General features: G+C 48.8%; 1 protein-coding gene across 1 annotated transcript in view; it reads right to left on the bottom strand.

Annotated features, from left to right (window-relative positions):
- Positions 1-1,296: 1,296 nt before the first annotated feature.
- The window catches only part of LOC120882493 (multidrug resistance-associated protein 6-like), a 64,723-nt gene continuing 41,738 nt past the window's right edge, over positions 1,297-24,281 (bottom strand). The window contains exons 20-30 of the mRNA XM_040266508.1: positions 24,087-24,207; positions 22,407-22,614; positions 16,146-16,456; positions 13,908-14,107; positions 11,872-11,998; positions 10,386-10,487; positions 8,959-9,105; positions 6,728-6,886; positions 6,405-6,571; positions 3,794-3,988; positions 1,297-3,474 (exon numbers count right to left, since the gene is read on the bottom strand). Coding sequence (XP_040122442.1) covers positions 3,366-3,474; positions 3,794-3,988; positions 6,405-6,571; positions 6,728-6,886; positions 8,959-9,105; positions 10,386-10,487; positions 11,872-11,998; positions 13,908-14,107; positions 16,146-16,456; positions 22,407-22,614; positions 24,087-24,207 — 1,846 coding nt within the window. The 3' untranslated portion in view covers positions 1,297-3,365. The remainder of the gene's footprint in view (positions 3,475-3,793; positions 3,989-6,404; positions 6,572-6,727; positions 6,887-8,958; positions 9,106-10,385; positions 10,488-11,871; positions 11,999-13,907; positions 14,108-16,145; positions 16,457-22,406; positions 22,615-24,086; positions 24,208-24,281) is intronic.

Raw genomic sequence — 24,281 nt, forward strand, 5'->3', positions numbered from 1 at the left:
CCTGGGTGGCCAGTGGGCTGGTTGGTGTCCAAGGAGCCGTGGGGTGCGCCCGACAGCAGCCTTGTCAGCAGGCTCTCGGGGTGCTGGCTCCATGGCCCACACTCTGCTTCCTGGCAAACACTTCCCTCCATGAAGGAGGCTCTTGTGGCCCTGGAACGACCCCAAGGGAGGGTGCCAACCACACAGCTGCTGCCCATGGGGGCTCTCCCGGGGTGGCAGGTGGCTCAGCTCCAGGCAGAGACACAAGCAGCGCTGTGTCTGGTCCTTTCCCACATGTCACCACATCTTGCAGTTGAATGGACACCCGCCTGAGATGACGGCATCAGGCCCAGGATAGATGCCCGCTCTGCCACTTCCCAGCTGGGTGGGCCTTGCCAGGTTACGTCCACTCCCCGAGCCTCAGTTTCTTCATCTGCAGAATGGGGCAAAATCACTAGTAATGACGACATTTGACTGGCATGATGGGCAGGCAAGAGATGACAACACCCAACCCATTTTGAAGTTGTCAAAATGAACTTCTGGTCACATCCTGAAAAGCGGAAGGTAGCAGCTGGGTTTAGATTACTCTGGTGGCTGGAAAATCCCAGGTCAGGATGGATGCCCCAAGCTGGGTGGGACACAGCAAGCTGTGTCCTGACAAGTCGGTGGGTGTCGACAGGCTCCTCTGACTCACTACTACAGTGCCCAGGTATCGGTGCATTGTTGATGGTGGGGATCAGTGACTTGGTGGGCAGTCACTGTTTCATCACAACTAGAGGAGAGCATGCTAGTGGCTTCGAGTGGGTGGAGGCCAGGGATATCGCTGACCATCCTGCACAGGGGCACAGGACGTCCCTGACCTTGGCCTTCCAACAGCATCTCCCCTCCCTGGCACCTGGTAAGCAGAAGTGTGACCAGAAATGCCCTGGGTGTTCCACCTGCTGCTGGGGCAGAACTCGGTCTTTGATAAACAAATGGATGAAACTCCAAATTCTGAGCAAATTCTCCCGGTGAGGCCCAGGAGACCTGGCTCTTAACATCTTGGTTTTGGAACTAAACTGCATGCTGGGTTTGTGCCTGGAGAGGGCCGTCCCTTGTGTGGGTTGTGGTTTGTGCATCTGTTCAGACAAGATACTCCCAGGAGCTCAAGGATGAGGCTGGAGCGGTGGTTCTCAGTCCCGGCTACACATTGGAATCACATGGCCTGGACACCACACCAGTGATTATGGGGGCAGGAGGGAGGCAGGTGTGGGTGAGGGGTCCACGTGGAGATGGAAGTGGGCAGCATCCCAACTGTGGCAGATGCAGGAAGTTGTATGGGTGATGCAATTGCATAGAAAGTAAACACATACACAGTGAGTACAAGTAAAACTGGGAATCTGAACAGGATCTGTGGGTTGTACCACTGTCAATTTCCTGCTTGTGACATTGAGCTATTGTTTTTTAAGACGTTACTGTTGGCTTCATAGGTGAATTCTATCAAACATACCATACCTATCCTTCTCAAGCTCTTCCAAAGAACCGAAGAGGAGGGAACACTCTCAAAGACATTCTAGGAAGCCACCATCACCCTGATACCAAAACCAGACAGACACCACCAAAAAAGAAAATTACAGGCCAACATCTTTGATGAATATAGATGCAAAAATTCTCAACAAAATATAAATAAACTGAAACCAACAACATATAAAAAGATCATACACCACAACCAAGTGGGATTTATCCTAAATTCACAAGGATGGTTCAACATAACATAACCAATGTGATACACCACGTAAACAAAAGATAAAAACCACATAATCACCTCAATAGATGCAGAAAAAGCATCTGACAAAATGCCATTCATGAGAAAAAGTCTTAGCAAAGTGGGTACTGAGGGAACATACCTCAAGATCATAAAAGTCATTTATGACAAATCCACAGCTCAGAATACTTTGAAAGCCTCTCTGCTAAAGTCCAGAATAAGACAAGAATGCCCACTCTTACTTCTGTTCAAGATAGTACTGGGAGTCCTATTCACAGCAATCAGACAAGAAGATGAATCCAAATTGGAAGGGAAGAGGTAAATCGTCATTATATGCAGATGATACGCTACTATATATAGAAAACCCTAAAGACTCCGCACAAAACCTACTAGAACTGATAAATTCAGCAAGAGAGCAGGATACAAGCTTAACATAGAAATCTGTTGCATGTTTTTTACACCAACAATGAAATGTCAGAAAGGGAAAGTTAAAAAAAACGTTCAAAATTGCAACCCCCCAAATAAAATACTTAGGAATAAACCTCACTAAGGAGGTAAAAGACATATTGCTGAGAACTCTAAGATATTAATAAAAGGAATTTGTGTGCTGGAGAAGACTTTTGAGAGTCCCTTGGACGGCAAGGAGATCAAACCAGTCAATCCTAATTGGAAATCAATTCTGAATATTCATTGGAAGGAATGATGCTGAAGCTCCAATACTTTGGCCACCTGATTTTAAGAGCCAACTCTTTAGAAAAGACCCTGATGTTGGGAAAGATTGAAGGCAAAAGGAGAAGGAGGCAGCAGAGGATGAGATGGTTGGAGAGCATTACTGACTCAATGGATATGAATTTGAGCAAACTCTGGGACAGTGAAGGACGGAGAAGCCTGGCATGCTGCCTGGGGTTGCAAAGAGTCTGACACGACTGAGTGAGTGAAGGATAACAACCACAAAGATAGTTTAAAGAAATAGATACTCCATGCTCTTGAACTGGAAGAATTAATATTGTTAAAATAGTCATATTTTATGACTTATGATGTATATAGAGCACAGGGAAACTATACTTAATATCCTATAATCATAATGGAAAAGAATATTAAAAAAATATATGTATCATCACTTTGCTATACAGTAGTAATTATCACAACATTGTCAATCAGCTATACTTAAAAAAGAAAGACGTTACTATTAGTGGGGAGGGGGTATACAGGAGCTCTCTGGACTATTTTTTTTTTAACTGCTTGTCAATCTGCAATCATCTCAAAATAGAAGGGGTACTCTGTAAAAGGTACACACACCATTGCTCCAGTCCCAGGGACTCTGATTTCATTGGTCTGTGGTGGAGCCTGGGCACAGACAGGTTTGGAGGTCCCTGGTTGAGTTCAGGGGCCAGCCAGGGCAGAGAGCTGCTGTTGACTTTGGTTCTGGGATAGAAGGGGTTGGATGGGCCCTGATCAGGCCAACTTTGGGGTGGCTGTGTCCTCCTGGCTCTGGGATGATATGGCACTTTCTCCTCCCAGAGAGTAGAAAGGAGTCTAGACTCAATTCCACGGGGCCATTGATCACCCCAGGTCAGCACGTCTCCAGGGCTTGGCAGAATCTCCAGGTTGGTGGGGCTGGAGGAGAATGGAGGGGCCACACTCAGACCAGGCCTGACTCCTGTGCCAGCCTGTAAAACAGGCCCTTCTGGGCCAGCAGCTGGGCCGGGCTGCCACTCTCTGCCACCTGCCCCTCGTCCATGACCAGAACCCTGCAGGGGAGAGAGAGACAGGCAGCTCCTTAGACTCCAGCCCATGGACTCAGTTGCTCTGAAGGCTCAGCATGTCTTCTCTGAGAGAGTCTGGCCTTCTATGCAGCTTCTTGACCCTGAGGACCCAGTTGGAAGCATCTACTAGACATGTGTCCTCAGGTTCATCCTTCCCTTGTGGGCACCAGTCTTGCCCTCTGTACAATGGGCACTTGATAATGTATTCCAGAGCCCTTCTGGCTCTAAACCCTGATGCCTTCCTCTGCTTGCAGGAGTGCCAGCTACATGGAGTGGGATGGGGGAGGAGGGGAGGGGGGCTTACCTGGCACAGTCCAGCACAGAGCGCAGGCGGTGGGCAATGAGCAGTACTGTGCACTGTGCAAACCAGCTCCCCAGGGCGGCCTGCATCTGGCGCTCTGTCCCTGGGTCCACAGCAGCCGTGGCCTCGTCCAGAATGAGGATCTGGGTTTTCCGGAGAAGGGCACGTGCCAGACACAGGAGCTGCTTCTGGCCCACGCTGGGAATGAATGGGACAGTCAGGCCAGATGTCTGCACATCGGGCCTGACCCGCAGGGTGTGCCCACAAATGTGCCCCCACTCCCACGGGAGCCACAGGAGCGAGGGATGCGTGTCCCTACTTGCGGGTCCCCTGTCTACAGAGCTGATAGGAATCCTCACCTTGCCTTTTTTGAGCAGTGACATTAGGCAAGTCATACAAAGCCTCTGTGCCTCAGTCTCCCCATCTGTGGAATGGCTATTTCTATCTCTATTCTATGGTCTTCACTGTGTGCCAGACACATCCCGTGTGCTGGTGGATACTGACTCATCTCATGGAGACCACAAAGGTGGGGGTTGTGTTACAGAATCCTTCCTCGCTAGGTTGTAAGGACAAGCTAAGTCATGTAAAAGTCGTGATCATCACAGAGTAAGTCCTTCTTTTACCCCAATTACAGATGAGGAAGTTGAGGGTCAAGGACACGCAGTCACTGAGCTCCCAGAGCCTGGAGGCTCAAGGGTGTTTGAGGGGCTATTTCCTGACATGTTTAGCTTCTGCTCTTTAAACCCTTTAGGAAACCTGGCTGACTGTGGCCTGGTGGGTGTCAGATACCTGGACCTTGCTCCAGACTCACCACTTAGGAGCCAGGCAAGTTGGTAAGTCTGAAGCCCCAGATTCCAACTCTGTGAAATGGGATTAGTGAGACTGTAGCTTTGAGGATTAAAATGAATAGTGAAATGAATATTTCTTACACATCAGGCACTGTGTCAACAACTTTACATGTATTGTTCAATCCTTTCACGGGTAGGCAGGTTCTAATTATTATTCCCATTTTGCAGATGAGGAAACTGAAACACAGGGGATCAAATAACTTGCCCAAGGTCCTCCACTTATGTCTATGCTCTTGGCCACCAAGCTCTGCTGCCCCTCTACTGCCCTGACCACCCACGGGGCCTTACCACCCATGGGCCCTTATCCTAACACCTGGGTCAGGTGGGTTGAAGAATCTAGAATGTCTTGAGTTTTAAAAAGGCATCTGTGTACACACCTGTACATCTATGTTCACAGCAGCACTATTGACAGTAGCCAAAATGTTCAAACAACCCAAGCATCCATCAGTGGATAAATGGATAAGAATGTGATCTATCCAAACAACAGAATATTATTCAGCCTTTAAAAAAGGAGGAAATCTGGCACTTGTTACATCATGGGTGAACCTGGAGGACATTATGCTATGTATGATAAGCTAGTCACAGGCAGTCAAGTTCTATAATATTCTACTTGCTAGGTAGTTCAAATAGGGAAACAGGGCCCCAAATGGTGGTCCAAAATGACAATGGGAGAACATACTCACACTTCTTTCCCTGATTGGACCTGCCAAGTTCATGCTTCATTTACATTTGCACAACATCCTCCTCTCAACCCCTGCCCTGATTGGTCTTGGCTTATGCTTCATTTGCATAGGAAGTTGGAGCCCAGAGGGAAGACACAACCCCTTCCCTGATTTGTTTTGGGCTCATGACTCATTTGCATGGGGCACAACCAATCAAGCCCCAGGAACCACCAAAGAGGAAGTAACAAGAGATATAAAAAGGAAAATGGAGACAAGACCCTTCCTACGGGGGTTGGTCTGCTCTCTCCTCTCAAGAGAGTACTGCTTGCTTAATAAATCCTGCCTGCTTGAGCCGTCCTGGTCTGTCATTTCAATCCTTTGCTATGACAAGACAAGAACTGAGGGAGAAGAACTGACCCAGTATCCTTAAATGAAGTACCAAGAATTGTCAAACCCAGTGAAACAAAGTTAAAGGGGGCTGGAGGGAGGGACGAATAGAGAATTGCCGTTTAACGGCTATGCTGCTGCTGCTGCTGCTAAGTCACTTCAGTGGTGTCCAACTCTGTGTGACCCCATAGACGGCAGCCCAACAGGCTCCCCCGTCCCTGGGATTCTCCAGGCAAGAACACTGGAGTGGGCTATAGAGTTTCCATTTCACAAAATGAAAAAATTCTGGAGGCACATGATGTAAATGTACTTAACTTTACAGAACTGAACACTAAAACATGGTTAGGATGGTAAATTTTATACAATTTCTTAAAGCTTTTAAAGGCATACATCATATGTTACTTAACAACCCCAGTGAGAAAAATAAAGACATAAATTGCCTTGTGTCAGCAGAGGTTGGCTTTTGACACCAAAGAAATTTAGAAACAACTTTAGGAAAAAGAAACTTGATACTTGGAGACTGTGTTGGAGTTAGAATTGCTTATGAGGGATGGGATTTGTACTGAGGGTACAAACAGAACAGGGTTGATAATCCTATATGATGATCCTATGGAGATGACTTCCAGGGCATATTACCCTGGTTGGGGGGGGACATTGGCCACACCTGCCTCTCCCCCAGCACCTCACAAAGCTTTTGGCTGGCTGGGGCGACCCTACCTCAGGTTGTCACCTTGGTCGGTACACTCGTAGTGCAGCTGGCCAGGCAGGCTGGCCACCGTGGCTCTGAGCTGCACCGTCTCCAAGACCTCCCAGATGGCTTCATCTGTGTGCTCATGTAGCATGTCAAGGTTCATTCGCAGAGAGCCAGGGAACAAGGTGGGGTCCTGGCCAGGAGGGACAGCGAGTCACCCCTCCCACCTGTGGCCCCCCCCCCCCCCCCTGGCCACCCCCCCCCCCCCCGCCCCCTCCTCCCACCTCTGTCCACATCTCCCACCTGTGCCCACCCCTCCCATCTCTGCCCACCCCTCCCCAGGCCTCACCTGGGGGATGATGGTGACCCTGGACCGCAACGTGTGCAGCCCCACTTGGGCGATGGGGACCCCGTCGATCCAGATCCCGCCTTCGGCCGCCTCCACGAGCCGCAGCAGGCCCCCAGCCAGGGAGGACTTTCCGGCCCCTGTCCTGCCAACGATGCCCACCTGCCAGGGGATGGGATGGCACTGTCTGTTCCAACCAGGCCTGGCCAGAAGGCAGGCCACAGAGGGTTCCTGGACATGTCTTTGCTAGATGTTTACCCTGCACCCAAGATCCATCCATCTATCCATCATCCTTTGTGCATCCATCCTTCTATCTGCCCATCTGTCCTTCCATCTGCCCACCTGTCCATATATCCATTCATCAATCCGTCCAACCATCTGCCTGTGCATTCTTCTCTATCTTTCCCTCATCCTGATATATCTCTCCCATCTTTTCATTCATTTCCCCACCCTTCCTTCTGCTCCTTCATCCTTTCACCCTTTCCTGTCCTTTCATCCACTCCATCATTCTCACCTTCCCTTCATCCCATGTCATCTGTTTATGTCCCATCCTTCTCTCAGTGCCCCTTCCTCCTACCCCTCCCTCCCTCACCCTTCCTTCCAACTACACTCTGATCCTTTCATCTGTCCATCCTTCCTTCCACACACCATCCTTCATGCATACTCCTCCCTTCTGTCTCTTTCACTCCACCCTATCCATCCATCCATCCTTCCATCCATGCTTCCTTCCTTCAATCCAGCCCCAAACCCCAGCCATCCATCTGTCATCCTTCCATCTACCTGCCCATCTTTTAATCCATCCCCCATCCTTCCTTGACATTTTGTGGGGGATCAACATGGTTTAATAAATGAATAAAGCATCTGTGTCACCCACTGTATGACAGGCACTCTTTAAGGCACCTGGAATACAGAAATTAAGGAGTCCCTGCTCCAAAGGGCTCACCATCTGGTCTTGGAAATAGTGCCCTTGAGTAAACTTAATTTTAACCCAGTGTGATGAACAAGCCCTCTCTATAGTCAAGCTCTGGCCCTGCAGCAATGGAGGCAAGCACGGAGCTGCTGTTCATGTTGCCTGGGATGGAGGTTGATCAGAGAAGCCTTCATGGAGGAGGAGATACTTGAGCGGACTCTTGAAGGATGAGCAGGAGTTCAGGGAGGGTGAAGATACCAGCTGAATGATACCAAGTACTCAGCTATAACCTCTCCGAGGGCACCACCATGTGTGCATCTGGCCTAGAGGCTGCTGGTCCACAAATGTCGCCTAATCCCTTGAAGGACAGTGAGTGAAGTGGGTAGCTGGGTAGGGCCTTGCATGCCAAGCTGAGGAGTTTGGGTTTTACCGGAAGAATGTGAGGAGGGAGGGAGGTCTGGAGCAGGGAAATGACACGCTCAAATCAAGATCACAGGTAAACAGGCTGGAGGTTGTGAAACAGGAGGTTGGGGGGCCTGGAGCAGTGGGGGGAGGGCAGAGAGGAAGTACCGTTGTGTGGGGAGGGTAGAGAAAGATTCAGGGATTCAATGAAGCAGCCTGACTGCTGCTGCTGCTAAGTTGCTTCAGTCATGTCTGACTCTGCGACCCCATAGACGGCAGCCCACCAGGCTGGGATTCTCCAGGCAAGAACACTGGAGTGGGTTGCCATTTCCTTCTCCTGACTAGGCATCTGTAAATAAAATGATGCTAGGCTTGATGCTGGAGTAAAAATGCAAATAATCATGAATAAAAAAGAATTGGTGAACACTTTTACAGCACTTGCTATGTGCCAGGTAGGCACTGCTCCATTCAGTTTCTATGTATTAACCCAGTTAAATTTCTCAACAGCTCTAGGAGGTTGCCATTATTATTCCCATTATTACAGAGGAGAAAACTGAGACCAAAGCATGCAGTGACTTGCCCAAGGTCAGCCATAGCAAAGCCAGAAACGGAGCCCATGCAGACTGGATAATATGTGGACATTCAGCACAGCACCCAGCACACAGTAGGTGTTCAACTAAAGACAGAGGAAAAAAAAGAAGTTGGGGAGATGCTTCATTATCTGAGACATCAAGAAGGTGAGTGGTTTCACCGAGAAGGAAGTTGGTTTGGGGAAGATGGTAAGTTCCATCAAGGGAGTGGGGGGTCTGGAGACTGGGGACGAGGCGGGGAGGGAAGGAGGGAGCTGGTGCTAAGCACCAGGACCCTGGGGTGATGCCCAGCCTGGCCACCACGAGGAGGAAGTTGTAGGTGAGCCGCTCACCTTCTCTCCTGCGTTGATCTTGAAGGACACGCCCCGCACGGCCAGTGGGAGCTCGGGTCGGTATCTCAGCCCAAAATCCCGGAACTCAATCTGCCCCCTACGAGGCCAGGGTGGGTGGGCTGCACAGGTAAGTGGCTTCCAGGGAGCCTGAGGCAGGAGGGGACACTGGGTCAGGGGAGCCTTTCTCCAGGCTTCTCATGAAATGGCCTACCTCTGTGATCCTCAGTTTCCTCTTCTGTAAAATGGGCATGCATGCTAAGTCACTTTAGTCACATCTGACTCTTTGGGACCCCACAGACTATAGCCCGCCAGGCTCCTCTGTCTATGGGATTCTCCAGGCAAGAACACTGGAGTGGGTTGCCACGCCCTTCTTCAGGGGAGCTTCCCAACCCAGGGATCAAACCCATGTCAATCATGTCTCCTGCACTGCCGGGTGGGTTCTTTACCTAGTAGTGCCACCCGGGAAGCCCCATAAAATGGGCATATTTATTGCTATTCTATAGGGTTCTTAGGGGGCATAGACTATAGCAAGGCTAAAAACAAATAATATTGAGTATTGTGAAAATTATAATGGTGTTTGCTACTCTTTAAATTATTATTATTAGCCAGTATTAATTGTCAAGTAATATTCTTTCACTAATAGAGGTAGATACTCTCCTTTTTTCTTAATGAAAAGTGCAACTCTGTGCAGTGTGGAGACTCATGCTGCCATACGCTATTCCTGTGACCTTGAACAGGTCACTCCACTCTCTTGAGCCTTGACTTTCCCATCCATGAAATGGGGCTAATTAGAGCGGTGGACATGTGTTGAGTATGACGGTGTGTTGGACTCGGTATGAAGTCCTTATTGTGGGATGACCTCCTAGTACACCCAGAACTGTCAGGCTGCTGCTGTGTTTCTCTTCTGCTCCTACAATGCTGCAATTATGTTTCAGTAAAACCAATCCCATGGACTGTAGCCTGCCAGGCTCCTCTGTCTATGGAATACTCCAGGCAAGAATACTGAAGTGGGCTGCCATTTCCTTCTCCAGGGGATCTTCCCAATCCAGGGATCAGACTCAAGTTTCCCACACACTGCAGGCAGATTCTTTACCATCTGAACCACCAGAGAAGCCTCCGACTACCATGTTACTATCACGCTATTGCTATGCTTCTGTAATGTTGCCGTCATGTTACTATCATGCTGTTACTCATAGTCCCCTGTCATTCAGAGTGCCCTGCTGGGCCTCAGCTAGGAAGCAGAGGAACCAGGATTTGACCTCGTTCCAGACCCTACCCTCTTAACTATGACCGCCACCTGGGCTGTGACTCCAGTCTACAGCGGTGGGGGCCCTGAAGCCAGCGGCAGATGTCAACCTGGGTCTGCCGTCCTGTGCTGTGAAGCTCGGATGGGCCCTGCTGCCCCCGCCCCACCTCCCGCCCGTCACCTCCTTGGGCGTCTGGGCGTAGTCCTTCAATCGCTCCACTGATACAATGCTGCTCTCCAGGTCTGTCCAGCTGCGAACGGCCCACTGCAGCATCTGGGTCACCTTGGTGCAAGAAGACCCCTCAGGACAGCTTCAGCAAGACCACCCCGTAGGTGAGGCAGGGGCTGGGAGGTGGGATCCGGGGCAGATGAGGGGGCAGAGTTTGACGGTAGCCACAAGGACCCCTCTTTCCCTTTAGTCAAACTGGAGTATATGGACCAGAAACGAGCCCTCAGACATCAGCTTGTCCAATCCTTCTTGAAGCAGGTAGGGAGACAGGACCAGAGAGGGTGCACAGCCCTCCCAAGGACACCCAGCAGGGCCCATACCCGCTGACTTTCATTCAGAGAGGACTCCCTCCACTGATTTCCGTCACACCGGGAACCTCACCAAGCTCCTCACCAGGGCCCACTCGCCCTGTCTGCGCCAGCCCTGCCCCCAGCCCTCCCAACTCTCCCTCTAAGTTTGCCCTCACTCTCCAGCCACACCACCTTTTATGCTGTTCCTCTAACAGCAGTCGCACCTCTCCCCCCATGCCAGGGCCTTTCCTCCTGCTGATGCCACACCAGGACCACTCTCCACTTCCCTTCCCCATCATCCCACTCAAGAGTCGCAGATCTCAGGCCCCCTCCTCAGAGATGCCTCTGGACCACGCGCTAGAAAAGCACCCTTCCATCAGTCAGGCTCCCTCCTCTTACTTGCTATATCCTTAAGCTTAGTTGCCTCAACTATAGAATGAGGACAATAACAGTACCCCTGATGGGGCTGTAGGCAGGACTGAATGAGCCAGTGTTTATAAAGCTCTTAGAACAAGGTCTCATTCACAGTGAATGCCACTTGCGTATGCAAGTGTGTGTTTATATATATATATATTTTTTTTTTTCCTTCCCTTAGAAGTGAAAAAAGTGAAAGTGTTAGTTGCTCAGCGGTGTCTAACTCTTTGTGATTCACAGACTGGAACCCGCCAGGCCCCTCTGTCCATGGGATTCTACAGGAAAGAAGACTGCACTGGGTTGCCATTCCCTTCTCCAGGGGATCTTCCTGACCTGGGGGTCAAACCCAGGTCTCCTGCATTGCAGGCAGATTCTTTACTGTCTGAGCCACCATGGAAGCCCTCCTTTACAGATGTCATAACCTGACACTAGATATTGTTATTAAGAGTTAACAAAACATTAACAACATGCTGGAAATGGACTCTATATACGTTATCTCAATGAATCTTTACAACAGCTGGAAGGAAGGGGTTACTGCCCATTTTTCAGAGGCGCACACTGAGGCTCTGGGAGGGAAGAAGAATCTTGCCCGAGGTCCAGCCTAGGCTCTTGCAGAGCCATGTTTTCCTCACTGGCTGGTAGGCTGGACTTGGGTCCTTGAAGGTCCCCCTAGCAGGGGTCTGCGTCCACTCTGCCCACAGCCCAGAGCCCAGGTTGGGGGGTGTCTGGAGTACCTGGAGGGCGGCAGAGACAGAGAAGCCCACGAGGCCGGGGCTGAGGTGGGCCTTGCTCAGCACCGCACACATGGCGGCCACGAACACCAGCCCGTTCCCCACCAGCTCCAGGTTGGCAGCAAGCCACCTGCGAAGGGACAGGTAAGAGTGGGGTCAGTGGGGGCCTCTCGAGGGACACCTGCTTCCCTGGGCACAAGGGCTGTGCCAACTCGAGTGCCTGCAGGGTCCTGGCTATGATCTCCTTCACACCCAGGCCCCGCCTGAGCTCAGAGGGTGGGGGAGGCCCAGGCTGCCCCGTCTCGCCTGCGCCCAGCTCAGGACCCAGCACACAGTAGGTGCTCAAGTAAGCTCTGCTTTCTGTCCCTGGGCTGTGGCAAGCCACATCCCCTGTGTTCCCTCTGCCTGAACCCCACCTCCATCTTCACCTGACCAACATCCTACCCTCACACAAGTCAGCTCAGATATCACCTCCTCGGAGAGCCCTTCGGACCACTCCTTCCTTCTATCACTCTCAAAAACTAAACTAATCTGTTCTTGACTATCGGCCTCCATCAGCAGATCGTGAGCTCCATGAGGGCAGCAACTCCATCTCGTTCACGGCACTGTCCCCGCCAAGAATCCAGCACAGGATCTGGCACGTAGTGGGTGCTCAGCAGATATATATCGAGTGGCTAAAGAAATATGCGCCCCTTTTATTGCATTCCTGTGCTACCATTCGTTGATTCATTCGTCCAGCAGATGTGTCTTAGGCACTTACTGTGTGCCACATATGCAGGAGATGCTGGGGACGAGATAAAAAACCCTGTCTTCAGGGAGCTCTGGGTTTCACTGCACATAACACCTAGTCCTCCTAACAACACCATGGTGGGGAGACTCTTGTCCCCAGTGGACAGATGAGGACACGGGGGCTCAGAGGGTCCCAGTCCACACACATGATAAACACAGCAATTTGAACCCACATCTGCCTGATTGAGGGTCTGCCACTTCCTAGATGGCTGACCTTGAGGGAGTCCCTTCACTTCTTTCCTCCCTAGCTTACCCATCTGTGGGATGAAATAATATCTGGCTAATTACAGTTGCGAGGGTTAAATGAGATACATGCGCCATATATGGTGCAGAAATCATTGACCTCTGGACAAAGTAGGTGCTTCCTAGATGTTTGTAAGCTTCCTCCTCCCTAGGCTAGGACCCCAGGAAGGGGCCAGGGCAGGTCCGCCAGAAGGCAGATGGAGTTGAGACACTACCCGCAGCTACAGAGCTTCATAGCCCCGGCTGGCTGGGGACCTGGGCAGAAAAGAGAGGAACTGACATTTACTGAATTCACATCTGCTATGTGCTTGCCCTTCTCCACACTCTGGCATCACACTGCCTGGATTCAAATCCTGATTCCACCATATATTTGCTGTGTGGCTCTGGGAAAGTTCCTAAATCTCTCTGTGCCTGAGTCATCCTCTGTAAAAGAGTCTCTGCCTGGTGGCATTGCTAAAAGGATTAAATCAATTAACCCACAGAAGATGCTCAGGACTGTGCTGGGTATATGGTGAACACGTTACAAGTATTAGCTATGAGTATATTTGTTTAATCTCAACAGCCACTCCACGAGTGCACACCCACTTTAACGAATAAGGCTCAGAGAGGTTATGTGACTTGCCCAAGATCACCCAGCTAGCAAGCTGGAGAGCTGGGATTTGCACCTGTGTCTGTCTGTGCTCAAAGCTGGTGTTCTTATTCTTGCTTAGTACTGAAAGAAGGCTGAGGATGTTTATGTAGCTCCTTTGTCATCAAGGCAACAGAGGGTTCTGCCCTTTTTCTGACATCTGTACCTCCTGCCCACCTGCTGTTGGGGAACCCCCAGGCCAATCTGCATCTGCTCATAGTGTGAGCCGTGTGCACCCCTGGGATCTAGGCTCTGTTTACCCTCAACTTGCAGTGTGACCCTGGGCAGGCCACTTGACCTCTCCGGCCACACAGTATGACATTCTCTCATTCTCAGGGGACACAGATGGATTACAGGGGCTTCTCTGACCCCTTCCTACCTGTCAGCCACCAGCCGCGGGAAACTGACTCTCTGGCTTTCATCCATGTGGGCGTCATTCTGAGCCACAAAGGGGCCCTGGACCCGGAAGGCCCTGACCACTGGCCCACCCTGGAATGTCTCGGCCACGTGAGAACACACATACGAGTATCTGGCTGACTCCAGGCGTCTGAGCTGGCACGAGCTGGCCACATATAGGCTCTGAAGCGGGATGGCAGAGAAGTCACAAACACAGAGAGAGTCTGAGAAGCAGAGGGAGTTGTCACCAGCTTAGCTGTGTGACCTTGGGTCAGTTGCCTCTCCTCTCTGGGCTCCAATGTCCTTGCAGAATCAGAGTTCCATGGGTCGTTTTAAAAATCACCTGGGAAGCTTCAAAAACTCCCATTGCCTCACCCCAGAACTATTAAGTCGGAATTTCTGACATCATCAGCATGGCTTTGGAATTTTTAAAAAGCCTTCAAGTGAGTCTCAAGCACAGCCAGGGTGGAGAAAGCACTAATCTGTTGTATATGTCTCATTCTCAGCTCCAAGGCCAACTGCTTCATGCAGGGCCAGTCATTGCGGAAACAAAGCCACAACAGGCAAGGAAGGCAGCTGGACAAGTCGAACACATTCACTTAACTCGAGGATGACATGTCGGGTGCTGGGGCCACAGTGATGCACGCAGTGTATGTTGTTAACTGCTTTGACATTGGACGTGTTGTATAGCTGGCACAGGGGGAGGAACCTGCCTTTGTTATCACCGGGCTGCATGCCAGGCTCTTTCCAAATACAGCTGACTCTTGAACAACATGGGTCTGAACTGCATGAGTTCACTTATTTGCGGATTTTTAGTAAATCTCAATAGTAAATACTACACTACGACACAATTCATGCTTGGCTGAATCTGTGGATATGAAGGTACTGTGTATACAGAGGAGCGACTGTAACCTGGAAGCACATTTTCAATAGCAAGGTGGGTTTGTGCCTCTAATGTCCATGTTGTTCAAGAGTGAACTGCAGTATTCGGTCATGGTGAGGTGGGCATTTGGAGGTGGGCAGTGATGTGAATATAGAAGCAGTAAGCATCGTTCACAGCATATACTTAAGAACACCAGGGACTCAGAGGGATTGAGAAGTGGTCCAAGCCTCTACAGCACACAAGTGCCAGGACCTGGATTCAAATCCATCTCTGCCCAACTCCAAAGCTTCAGACAGAGAAAGCAGTTCCTCCCCCAGCTCCAGAGGGCATAGAAGAGACTTGGGATAGTTGTGGATGGAAGTGATACCATGGACATTGTCTGGCTATCGTGTTGTTTTTTTTCTACTTCTGATTTCCTTGAGGGGATGGGAGGTTAGCTGTCAATAATAAGATCTGATCAAGGAGATAGTCACATGACCCAGCCCTGCCAGGCAAAGTAAACTATTCCTTTGGTCACAGTGATGAGTTCAGGATGAACACATGCCCCATGAAGGGCCAATCTGAATCTTCCCTGGGACTGATGTATGATTGCCAAGCTGGAGAAAGGTTGCTTGTGCTGGGGTTGCTGAGGTGGGAGGCTGTAAGTACAGGGTCGCCACTGGGCCATCAGACCTGCCCTCTGGAGAAGGCGTGTGTGCAAAATTAGGCCAAGCAGAGCTGAATAAGTGATTCTTAAATATTAGCATGGATTGGAATGATCTGGAAGGTTCTTTAAAATCCAGATTTCTGGGCCCCACCTCCATAGTATCAGAGTCAGGGGGTCTTGGATGGGGCCTGAGAAGGTGCATTTCTAACTAGTTCCCAGGTGAAACCGATGCTGCTGTTCTGATAACACACTTTGAGATCCACTCAGGGGTGATATGGAGTGATGGCACCCTGATAACAGCTGATCTCCTACACCCTGGGAGCATAAGTCATTGAATTCAGTTCTTGTGTTTAAGCTAAGTTCAGCTGGTCTCTGGTTTTAACCACGGAAAGAGTCTAGCCTAACACAACAGTCTTCAAGAGCTTGCAATGCCTTCTTGGTTTCCAGATCACTGGAGAACAGGAAGCTGATTTCAGCAGCAGCCTGATAAACTGTTAAGACATTAAGAACTTTGATGTGAACATTTGAAAGACAGAGATGAGAATAAGTGTTAGACTGTGGTGTCTCTGTCTCTGAGAATTCTTCTAGGGGTGGCCCCTAGACATCCAGCTGTGTGGAACCTCTTACACTGAGACAGGGGATGGTGGAGGTGACGCTGGATGACCCCAGGAGCCTCCTTGAGCTCTCCTTACCTGAAACCCAGCGTAGAGGAGGAGCAGCGGCAGGATGGCCACGACAGCCAGTGGGGTGGCCACCGTCACCACCAGCCCAACCTCCAGGAGTCCGAAGGCATACATCAGAAGAGACCGGAGTTTGTCTGGGATGTCCACATCTACTATGTCTGTCTCCTTGGAGAAGCGGTTCAGCAGGTTCCCAACGGGCATCCGCTCGAAGAAGCCAATAGGAGACCGGGCCACGTCCCACAGCAGCCCCCGGAAGAGCAGGCTCGATGCCCGGATGCCACCGAGGAGCACTGTGGCCATGGAGGCAAAGAGCCCGATTGCTGGGGACAGAGACATCAGGGCATCAGGGCTGGAGACCCCATCACCCCACGGTGGCTATCTTATGATCTGACCACCCTGATTATCCCTTGATGGGACCACCATATAGAGGGTTGAACAGTGTCCCCCCTCCAAACTCATGTCTACCAGGAATCTCAGAAAGCCACCTTATTTGGAAATAGAGTCTCTGAAGATATTTTTAGTGAATGAGCTTGAGACAAAATTATCCTGGATTTAGGGAAGGGTCTAAATCCAATGACTGGTGCCATTGGATAAGAAGAGAAGGTGCTGTGAACGTGGAGTCAGTGATACACCACAAGCCCAGGTACGCCAAGGACGGCCGGGGACCGGCAGAAGCTAGACGAAAGGCATGGGACAGTCTCTCCTTCAGAGCCTCCAAGAGGGACCGATTTTTGCTGACGCCCTGACTTTGGACTTCTGGCTTCAGAATTGTGAGAGAATAAAATTTCTGTTGTTCTAAACTACCAAGCTTGTGGTAATCAGTTTTATGGCAGCCCTGTTGTTCTTGTTGTTTAGTTGCTTAGTAGTGTCTGACTCAGGGTTCTTGCCTGGAGAATCCCAGGGACGGGGGAGCCTGGTGGGCTGCCGTCTATGGGGTCGCACAGAGTCGGACATGACTGAAGCGACTTAGCAGCAGCAGCAGCAGTGTCTGACTCTTTTGCGACCTCATGGACCGTAGGCTGCCAGGCTTCTCTGTCCATGGGATTGTTCAGGCAAGAATACTGGAGTGAGTTGCCCTTTCCTCCTCCAGGGGATCTTCCTGACCCAGGGATTGAGCCCACATCTCTTGCATCGGTAGCTGGACTCTTTACCACTAGTGCCTCCTTGGGAAGCCCATGGCAGCCTTAGGAAATCAATATACCCGCTTCCTCCCAGAGCCCATCTATGTGCTTGGAATGGAGCTGACTTCACTCTCTGTTTCTAGAGTAGGGAGAATTTCATCCCTGGACAATCCAAACCTCTGCAGTTAGTTCGGGGTGAACACATGACCCAAGTCAGGCCAATAAGAGTGAGACCTGGGACTTTGCTAGGACTTTTGGGAAGAGGTGCTCACTTTTTTAAGGTGGCCAGACTGGAGCTGTGAGATACCATCTTACCACCAAAGCAGGTTGCCTGCCTGCACAGGAAGCTACCATAGAGGAAGAAAATGAAACTAATCTTCTAGCATGTGTTGAACCTCTGGATCCAGCCATACCTGAAACTAGTTACCTATGGATTCCAGTCCCATAAGCCAATACGTTCGCTTGCTGCTTAAACTAGGTTGAGACATATAGTTTTATATAGTTAGTACATTATACCTATATAGTTTGTAGCTATATTAATTTCAATTAGAGCAGACTTTATATAAAGAGGGCATTATATAATGATAAACGTGTCAGTTCTCAAGAAGACAGAACAATCCTTAACGTGTACTGCCTAACAACAGGGCATCAAAATATGTGAGGCAAAAACTGGTAGAACTGCAAGGAGAAATAGATGCATCCATTATCATAGTTGGAGACCTCAACTCCTCTCTATAAGAAAAGGACAGATGCAGTGGGTGGAAAATCAGTAAGGACAGAGATGAACTCAACACCACCATCAGTCAACTGGATACAATGAACATCAACAGATCACTTCATCCAATGGCAGCAGAACACAAATCCCTAAGTTCATATGAAACACTCACTGAGACAGACCACATTCTGGGCCACAGAATACACCTTCACAAATTTAAAAGAGGAGAAACTTTACAATGTCTATTCTCAGACTGCAGTGGAATTACACAGAAACAACAAATACTTGGAAAATCCCCAAATACTTGAGGATTCAACAACATGTTTCTAAGTAACACATGGGTCAAAGAAGAAACCTCATGAGAAGTTTTAAAATATTTTAAACTAAATGAAAATAAAAACACGACATCAAATTTGGAGGATGTAGTGAAAACAGTACTTAAAATAAATGTGTAGGCTTCCCAGGTGGTGCGAGTGCTAAAGAACCCGCCTGCCGATGCAGAAGACATAAGAGATGCAGGTTTGATCCTGGATGAGAAGATCCCTTGGAGGAGGGCATGGCTACCACTCCAGTATTCTGGCCTGGGGGGTCCCATGGACAGAGGGACTTGGGGGGCTCCAGCCCATAGGGTGGCAAAGAGTCAGACTGAAGCGACTTAGTGAGAGACTGACAGTACTGAATAAGGATATATTAGAAAAAAACGCTGCTCTAAAATTCACCATCTGAGCTTTCACCTTAGGAAACTAGAAAGAAGAGAAAACTGAGTCCAAAAGGAGCAGAAGAAAGTAAACAATAAAAAGCACAGTAGAAATCAATGAAATGGAAAACAGGAAATCATAAAGAAAATTAAAGAAAACAAAGCCAAGTTCTTTGAAAAGATAAAAAGTTTTTTAAAAAGATAAGCTTATAGCCAGACTAAGAAAAAAGAGAGAGGAGACAAATTACTAATATCTGAACTTTTAAATAAAAGGATGCATTACAGATCCCATGGATATTAAAAGTATAATAAATGAATACTATGAATAACTCTATGCCTATAAATTTGACAGCCTAGGAGAAATGGACCAATTCCTTGATAGATACAATCTACCTAGACTTATGCAAGAAGAAATAATCCAAGTAGGCCTATTCAGAAACTATTAGAGAAACTGAATTGATAATAGCTTTCCAAACCAGAAAGTGCCAGGCTCAGGTGAGTTCCTCGTTGAGTTCTAACAAATATTTAGGGAGAAATTATATTAATCTCTACAATCTTTTTCAGATTCTCTAGAATTTCTTTCAGAGGATTGAAGCAGTGGGAATGTTTCCTAACTTATTCCATGAGGTCAGCATTCCCTAAAGCCAGAATCAGACAAACATTACAAGAAAACAACATAGACCAATGTCTCTAAAGAACGGACATGTAAAAACCCTCAACAAAATAACAAATGAAATCTGACAATATATGAAATGAATTATACATCATGACCAACTGGAATTTATCCCAGATGTGCAGAGCTGCTTCAACATTTGAAAAATCAATTAATGTAATCTACTACAGAGCAGACTAAAGAAGAAAAATCACATGATCATATCAATAGATGCAGCAAAAGATTATAAAATCCAGCACTTGTTCGTGACAAAAAAACAACCCCCCTCAAACAACAAAAACCTCTCTCAGTAATATATGACTATGTCAAACTAAAAAGCTTTTGCAAGGTGAAGTAAATTATCAACAAAATGAAAAATTAGCTTACTGAATGGGAGAAGTTATTTGCAAATGATACTTCTGATAAGGAGTTCATATCCAAAATATACTAAGAACTCATGCAACTCAATGTCCAAAAACCAAACCACCCAATTAAAAAATGCATGGAGAATCTGAATGGACATTTTTTTCAAATACTACATACAGATGGTCAATGGGTGCTTAAAAAGATGCTCACCATCACTAGTCATCGGGGGAATGTAAATCAAACCACAATGAGGTATCATCTCACACCTGTCAGAATGTCAGCTATTCTCAAAAAGACAACAAAACAAGTGTTGGCGAGGGTGTAGAGAAAAGAGAACCCTTGTGCGCTGTAGACGGGAATGTAAACTGGTGTGGCTACGACGGAAAATTGTATGGGGACTTCTCAAAAAATTAAAAGTGGAACTTCCATACAATCCAGCAGGTCCACGTCTAGATATTTATTCCCCCAAAGTGAAAACACTAATTTGAAAAGATATAGGCACCGCTATGCTCATTGCAGTATAATTTACAAAAGGCAAGATATGGAAGAAACATAAGTGCCCATTGATAGATGAATGGATATGTAAGACGTAGTATATCTACAACAGAATATGACTCAGCCAAAAAGAAAACTCCTGCCATTTGGGACAACATGAAAGGACCTAGAAGGCGGGCTAAATGAAATGACAGAGAAAGACAAATCCTGTGTCGTTTGACTTATACGTGGAATCGAAAGAACAAAACAAATAAACAAATATAACTAAACAGAGTCACACATACAGAGAGAAAAACAGGAGGTTGCTATAGGGGAGGGGAGAGGAGGGAGGAGAGAAATAGGTCAGAGAGGTTAAAAGGGACAAATTTCCCTTTACGATATAAATGGGTCAAGAGGTATGAAATATATAGTGTGAGGTAATATTGTTAATAATTATATACTATCTTTTTATGGAGACAGAGCATAACTAAGACTTCCCATGGTCATCATTTTGTAATGCAGACAAATGTCAAATTACTGTGGAATTTAACAGGAAACTGGCATGAGACCAACAGTCAACCAGTACCGTAAGGGAAAGGTGCATACTCTGAAGAGGAACTAACACAGTGTTGTATGTATTACACTTCAAAAACAAGCACACTCATATCAGATTTCTGGTCACCAGAGGTGAGGTATGGGGGGTAGGAGAACTGGATAAACATAGTCAAAAGGTACAAACTTCTAGCTATTAGGTAAGTAAATACTAGGGGTGTAATGTGCAAATGCTAAATATAATTAACACTGAAAGTGAAAGTGTTAGTCAGTCGTGTCCAACTCTTTGCATCCCCATGGACCGCAGGCCCGCCAGGCTCCTCTGTCTATGGAATTCTCCAGGCAAGCATACTGGAGCGGGTTGCCACTTTCTCCAGGGGATCTTCCTGACCCAGGGATCGAACCTGGGTCTCCTGCATTTCAGGCATATTCTTTACCATCTGAGCCACCTGGAAGCCCTAATTAACACTGATGTATGTTGTATATGAAAGCTAAGAGAGTAACTCCTAAGAGTTCCCATCACAAGGAAAAATTGTTTAATATTTATTTAACATTTTGTATCTTATACAGAGATGACAGATGGTCACCAAACTTATTGTGGTAATCAGTTCATGATGTAAGTCAAATCACAGTGCTGCGTGTCAACTACATCAATAAATGTGGAAGAAACATACAGTATAGAACTCAGAAAAAATAAAAAAGACTGTGTGGTACTGGTGAAAGCACAGACAATGAGATCAACGAAGCAGAGGTGAACGTGTAGAGCGCAGATAATTGTAGGCAGGGAAACTATTCCGTATGACACTCTAATGATGGACATATGTTATTATACATTCAACTCTCAGAGTGAACCCTGATGAAAACTGGGGACTCCGGGGGACTTCCCTCTTGGTCCAATGGCTAAGACTCCACACTCCCAATGCAGGTGCCCCAGGGTGGACCCCTGCTCTCGGAACTAGATCCCACATGCCGCAACTAAAGATCCTGCATGCTGAAACGAAGATCAAAGACCCCACGTGCCTCAACTGAGGCAAAGCACAGTCACTCCCCCGCCCCCCCCAAAAAAGAAGAAGAAGACTGTTAAAAAAACAAAACAAAAAAACAACTGTGGACTTCAGGTAGCTAGGATATAGGTTCATTATTTGGGACAAACGCAGCACTAGGGGGGATGTTGATAATGACCTAGGCTATATTTATGCCGAGGGGGGGGGGTACGTTTCTATACCTTCTGCTCAATTTTGCTGTGAACCCAAAACATAAAGCTATTTAAAAAACAGAGAGAGAAGTTGGGGGGCAATGATGGTAGGGAAGTGGTTCAGGGTCCACCTCCTCTGGGGGTAGGGAGGGGGGCAGCGGCAGCCATGTAGGGGTGCTGGAAGCCACCAGCAGCCAGACTTTGGAGTGGTCCTCTGCTTGGGGGAGGGACAGAGTCTAGCTGACCTGCTGCCCCACCTAAGTGCTCAGGTGCCCCCAAACCTGGCGGCCAACATTCTGCCTTTGCCAATGAGGCTGGGAGAGACTCTAAGGGGTCTATAAAAGTAGGGACTTCCCCAGCCCCAGCTTAAGGATGCAGGTCTGTGTTTGCACCCAGGACGGTTGCACAGATGCTCAGGAAAGAGAGGGTGAGCCCGGGTGTGTAGGTGAGGCAGCCCCGAGGAACTCTTGGGTGCAGCTGGAGGATGGAGAGGGGTACCTTGGAGACAGCCCAGGAGCCCGAAGACCCAGCCCCGCAGGGCCGCGTGAGTCTGCTGCCCGTCCACTGTGGGGTCGTCTGCCCACAGGCTCAGCCAGTAGCCACGGCAGAAGGAGGCCACTTGCTGGCAGAGGAAGAGGAAAAGTGCGTAGAGGCAGAGCGGGGTGCCCACCGCTCGTAGGTAGGTCAGGTACATGGTAGCCTTCACCTGTAGCACACATAGGAGAGATATGGGCAGAGCGATGTCCCAGGGGGAGACAGGAAGGGCCAGGGGCTCGAAAAACACACCAACAGGCAGATGGAACCACCATGCAGTACCTCCCGCCTGGAGCACCACCTCCCCCAGGCCCACCCGGTCTCAGGACCCCCTTCCTCTGTGGCTCCCAGGTGGCCAGTGGGAGCCTTAGCGGGGCAGGGTGGCACTTTCTGGGTTGGGAGTGGTTATCTGAACACCTACTACAGACAGGCATGTGTCTCCATCCTCCCATTTCCCCCTTGAGAGATGGGAGACTGAGGCACAGAGTGGGTCAGTCATTTATTTAAGGTCTAGTTCCTGCAAATATGAAATTCTGCATGCAGCTGCACCCAGAATGAACTTGTTCAAACAGCCACCTGACCCTGCATTGCTGTTGCTGACCTGTCCTTGACTTTCTCTTGCTCTCAAAAGAAATTCCGAACCTCGGTACACCCTCCGACCTCACCCGCCCGCTTTGCACTATCTACCGGTCTCATGGGATCCTTCTCTCTGGCTTCTTCTCACTTCAAGGCCTTGACCCCTGCTGTTGCCTCTGCCTGCAATGCTCTTCCCTGCTCTTTCCATGGCTGGTTCCTTCACCTCCTTCAGGGATGTCAAATGTCACTCTTCAGAGCATCCTGTCCAAGTAGGCCCCCGACTCTTGGTTGGTCCCTATCTCATCACTTTTCTTTATTTTCTTTACAGCATCTATCATTACCTGATATCACCTTTCTTATTAGCCTAATTGTTTCCTAACCCCACCACCACTGGCCTGCAATCTCCACCAAAGCAGAAACGTGGTCTGGCACACAGTGGGAGTTCTGAAAATGTTTGCTGGGTGGATGAGTAGGTGGATGGTTGAGTGGACGAATGGGTGAGTGAACAGGTAGATGGGTGGGTGGAAGAGTAAAAGAGTGGGTCTGTAAGAGGCTGGGTGGAGAGATGGATGGTAGCATGGATGGATGGGTGGATGACTGGGTGAGTGAAGAGTTGGATAGCTGGGTGAGATGGATAGAAGCCTGAGTAGACGGGTGGGTGGAAAGGAAAATGGATGGATGGATGAATGACTAGGTAGGGAGTGGATGGGTGGACAAAGCAGCATAGGAAAGAAGAAATACTGTAAACTTCAGATTCAGACTGTCCTAAGGTTGAGTCCCCAGTGGTCACTTGCTAGCTGTGAGAACACAGACAAATCTCTAAACTCCTTAAGGACTCAGTTTCTTCATCCCTAAAATGGAGCCATCATCACCTGAGTTTATGGTGGTTGTGAACATTAAGAAGTATGAAGTGTCTGGAATCTTACCTGGCACATAGTAGGTGGTCAACAAAGGTGAGTCGTGCCCCCCAGCCTCTTCCCGCACCCAGTGCTGTGTGTGCCGGGAGGTCCCGAGCCCCGGGGGCAGCAGCAGCCGTGGATGTGGGGGGAGGGGAGCACAGATGGTTACCCTGCCATACTGCGTGCGGTCCTTTCCTTTCGGCTGTCCTGGCCCCTCAGGATCATCCAGGGGAAGCCCTGCCTGGGCCTCTGAGGCAGCGCTGTCCTTCTCAGGCACTAACTTCACGAACCTGTCATTTAGAGCAAATGAGGACAAATCAGCGTCTCTCCTCATGGGGTGTATGGTAGCCACCAAGCCACTCAC

The sequence above is a fragment of the Oryx dammah genome, unplaced genomic scaffold (assembly GCF_014754425.2).
Source record: "Oryx dammah isolate SB20612 unplaced genomic scaffold, SCBI_Odam_1.1 HiC_scaffold_2, whole genome shotgun sequence".
NCBI classification, from domain to species: domain Eukaryota; kingdom Metazoa; phylum Chordata; class Mammalia; order Artiodactyla; family Bovidae; genus Oryx; species Oryx dammah.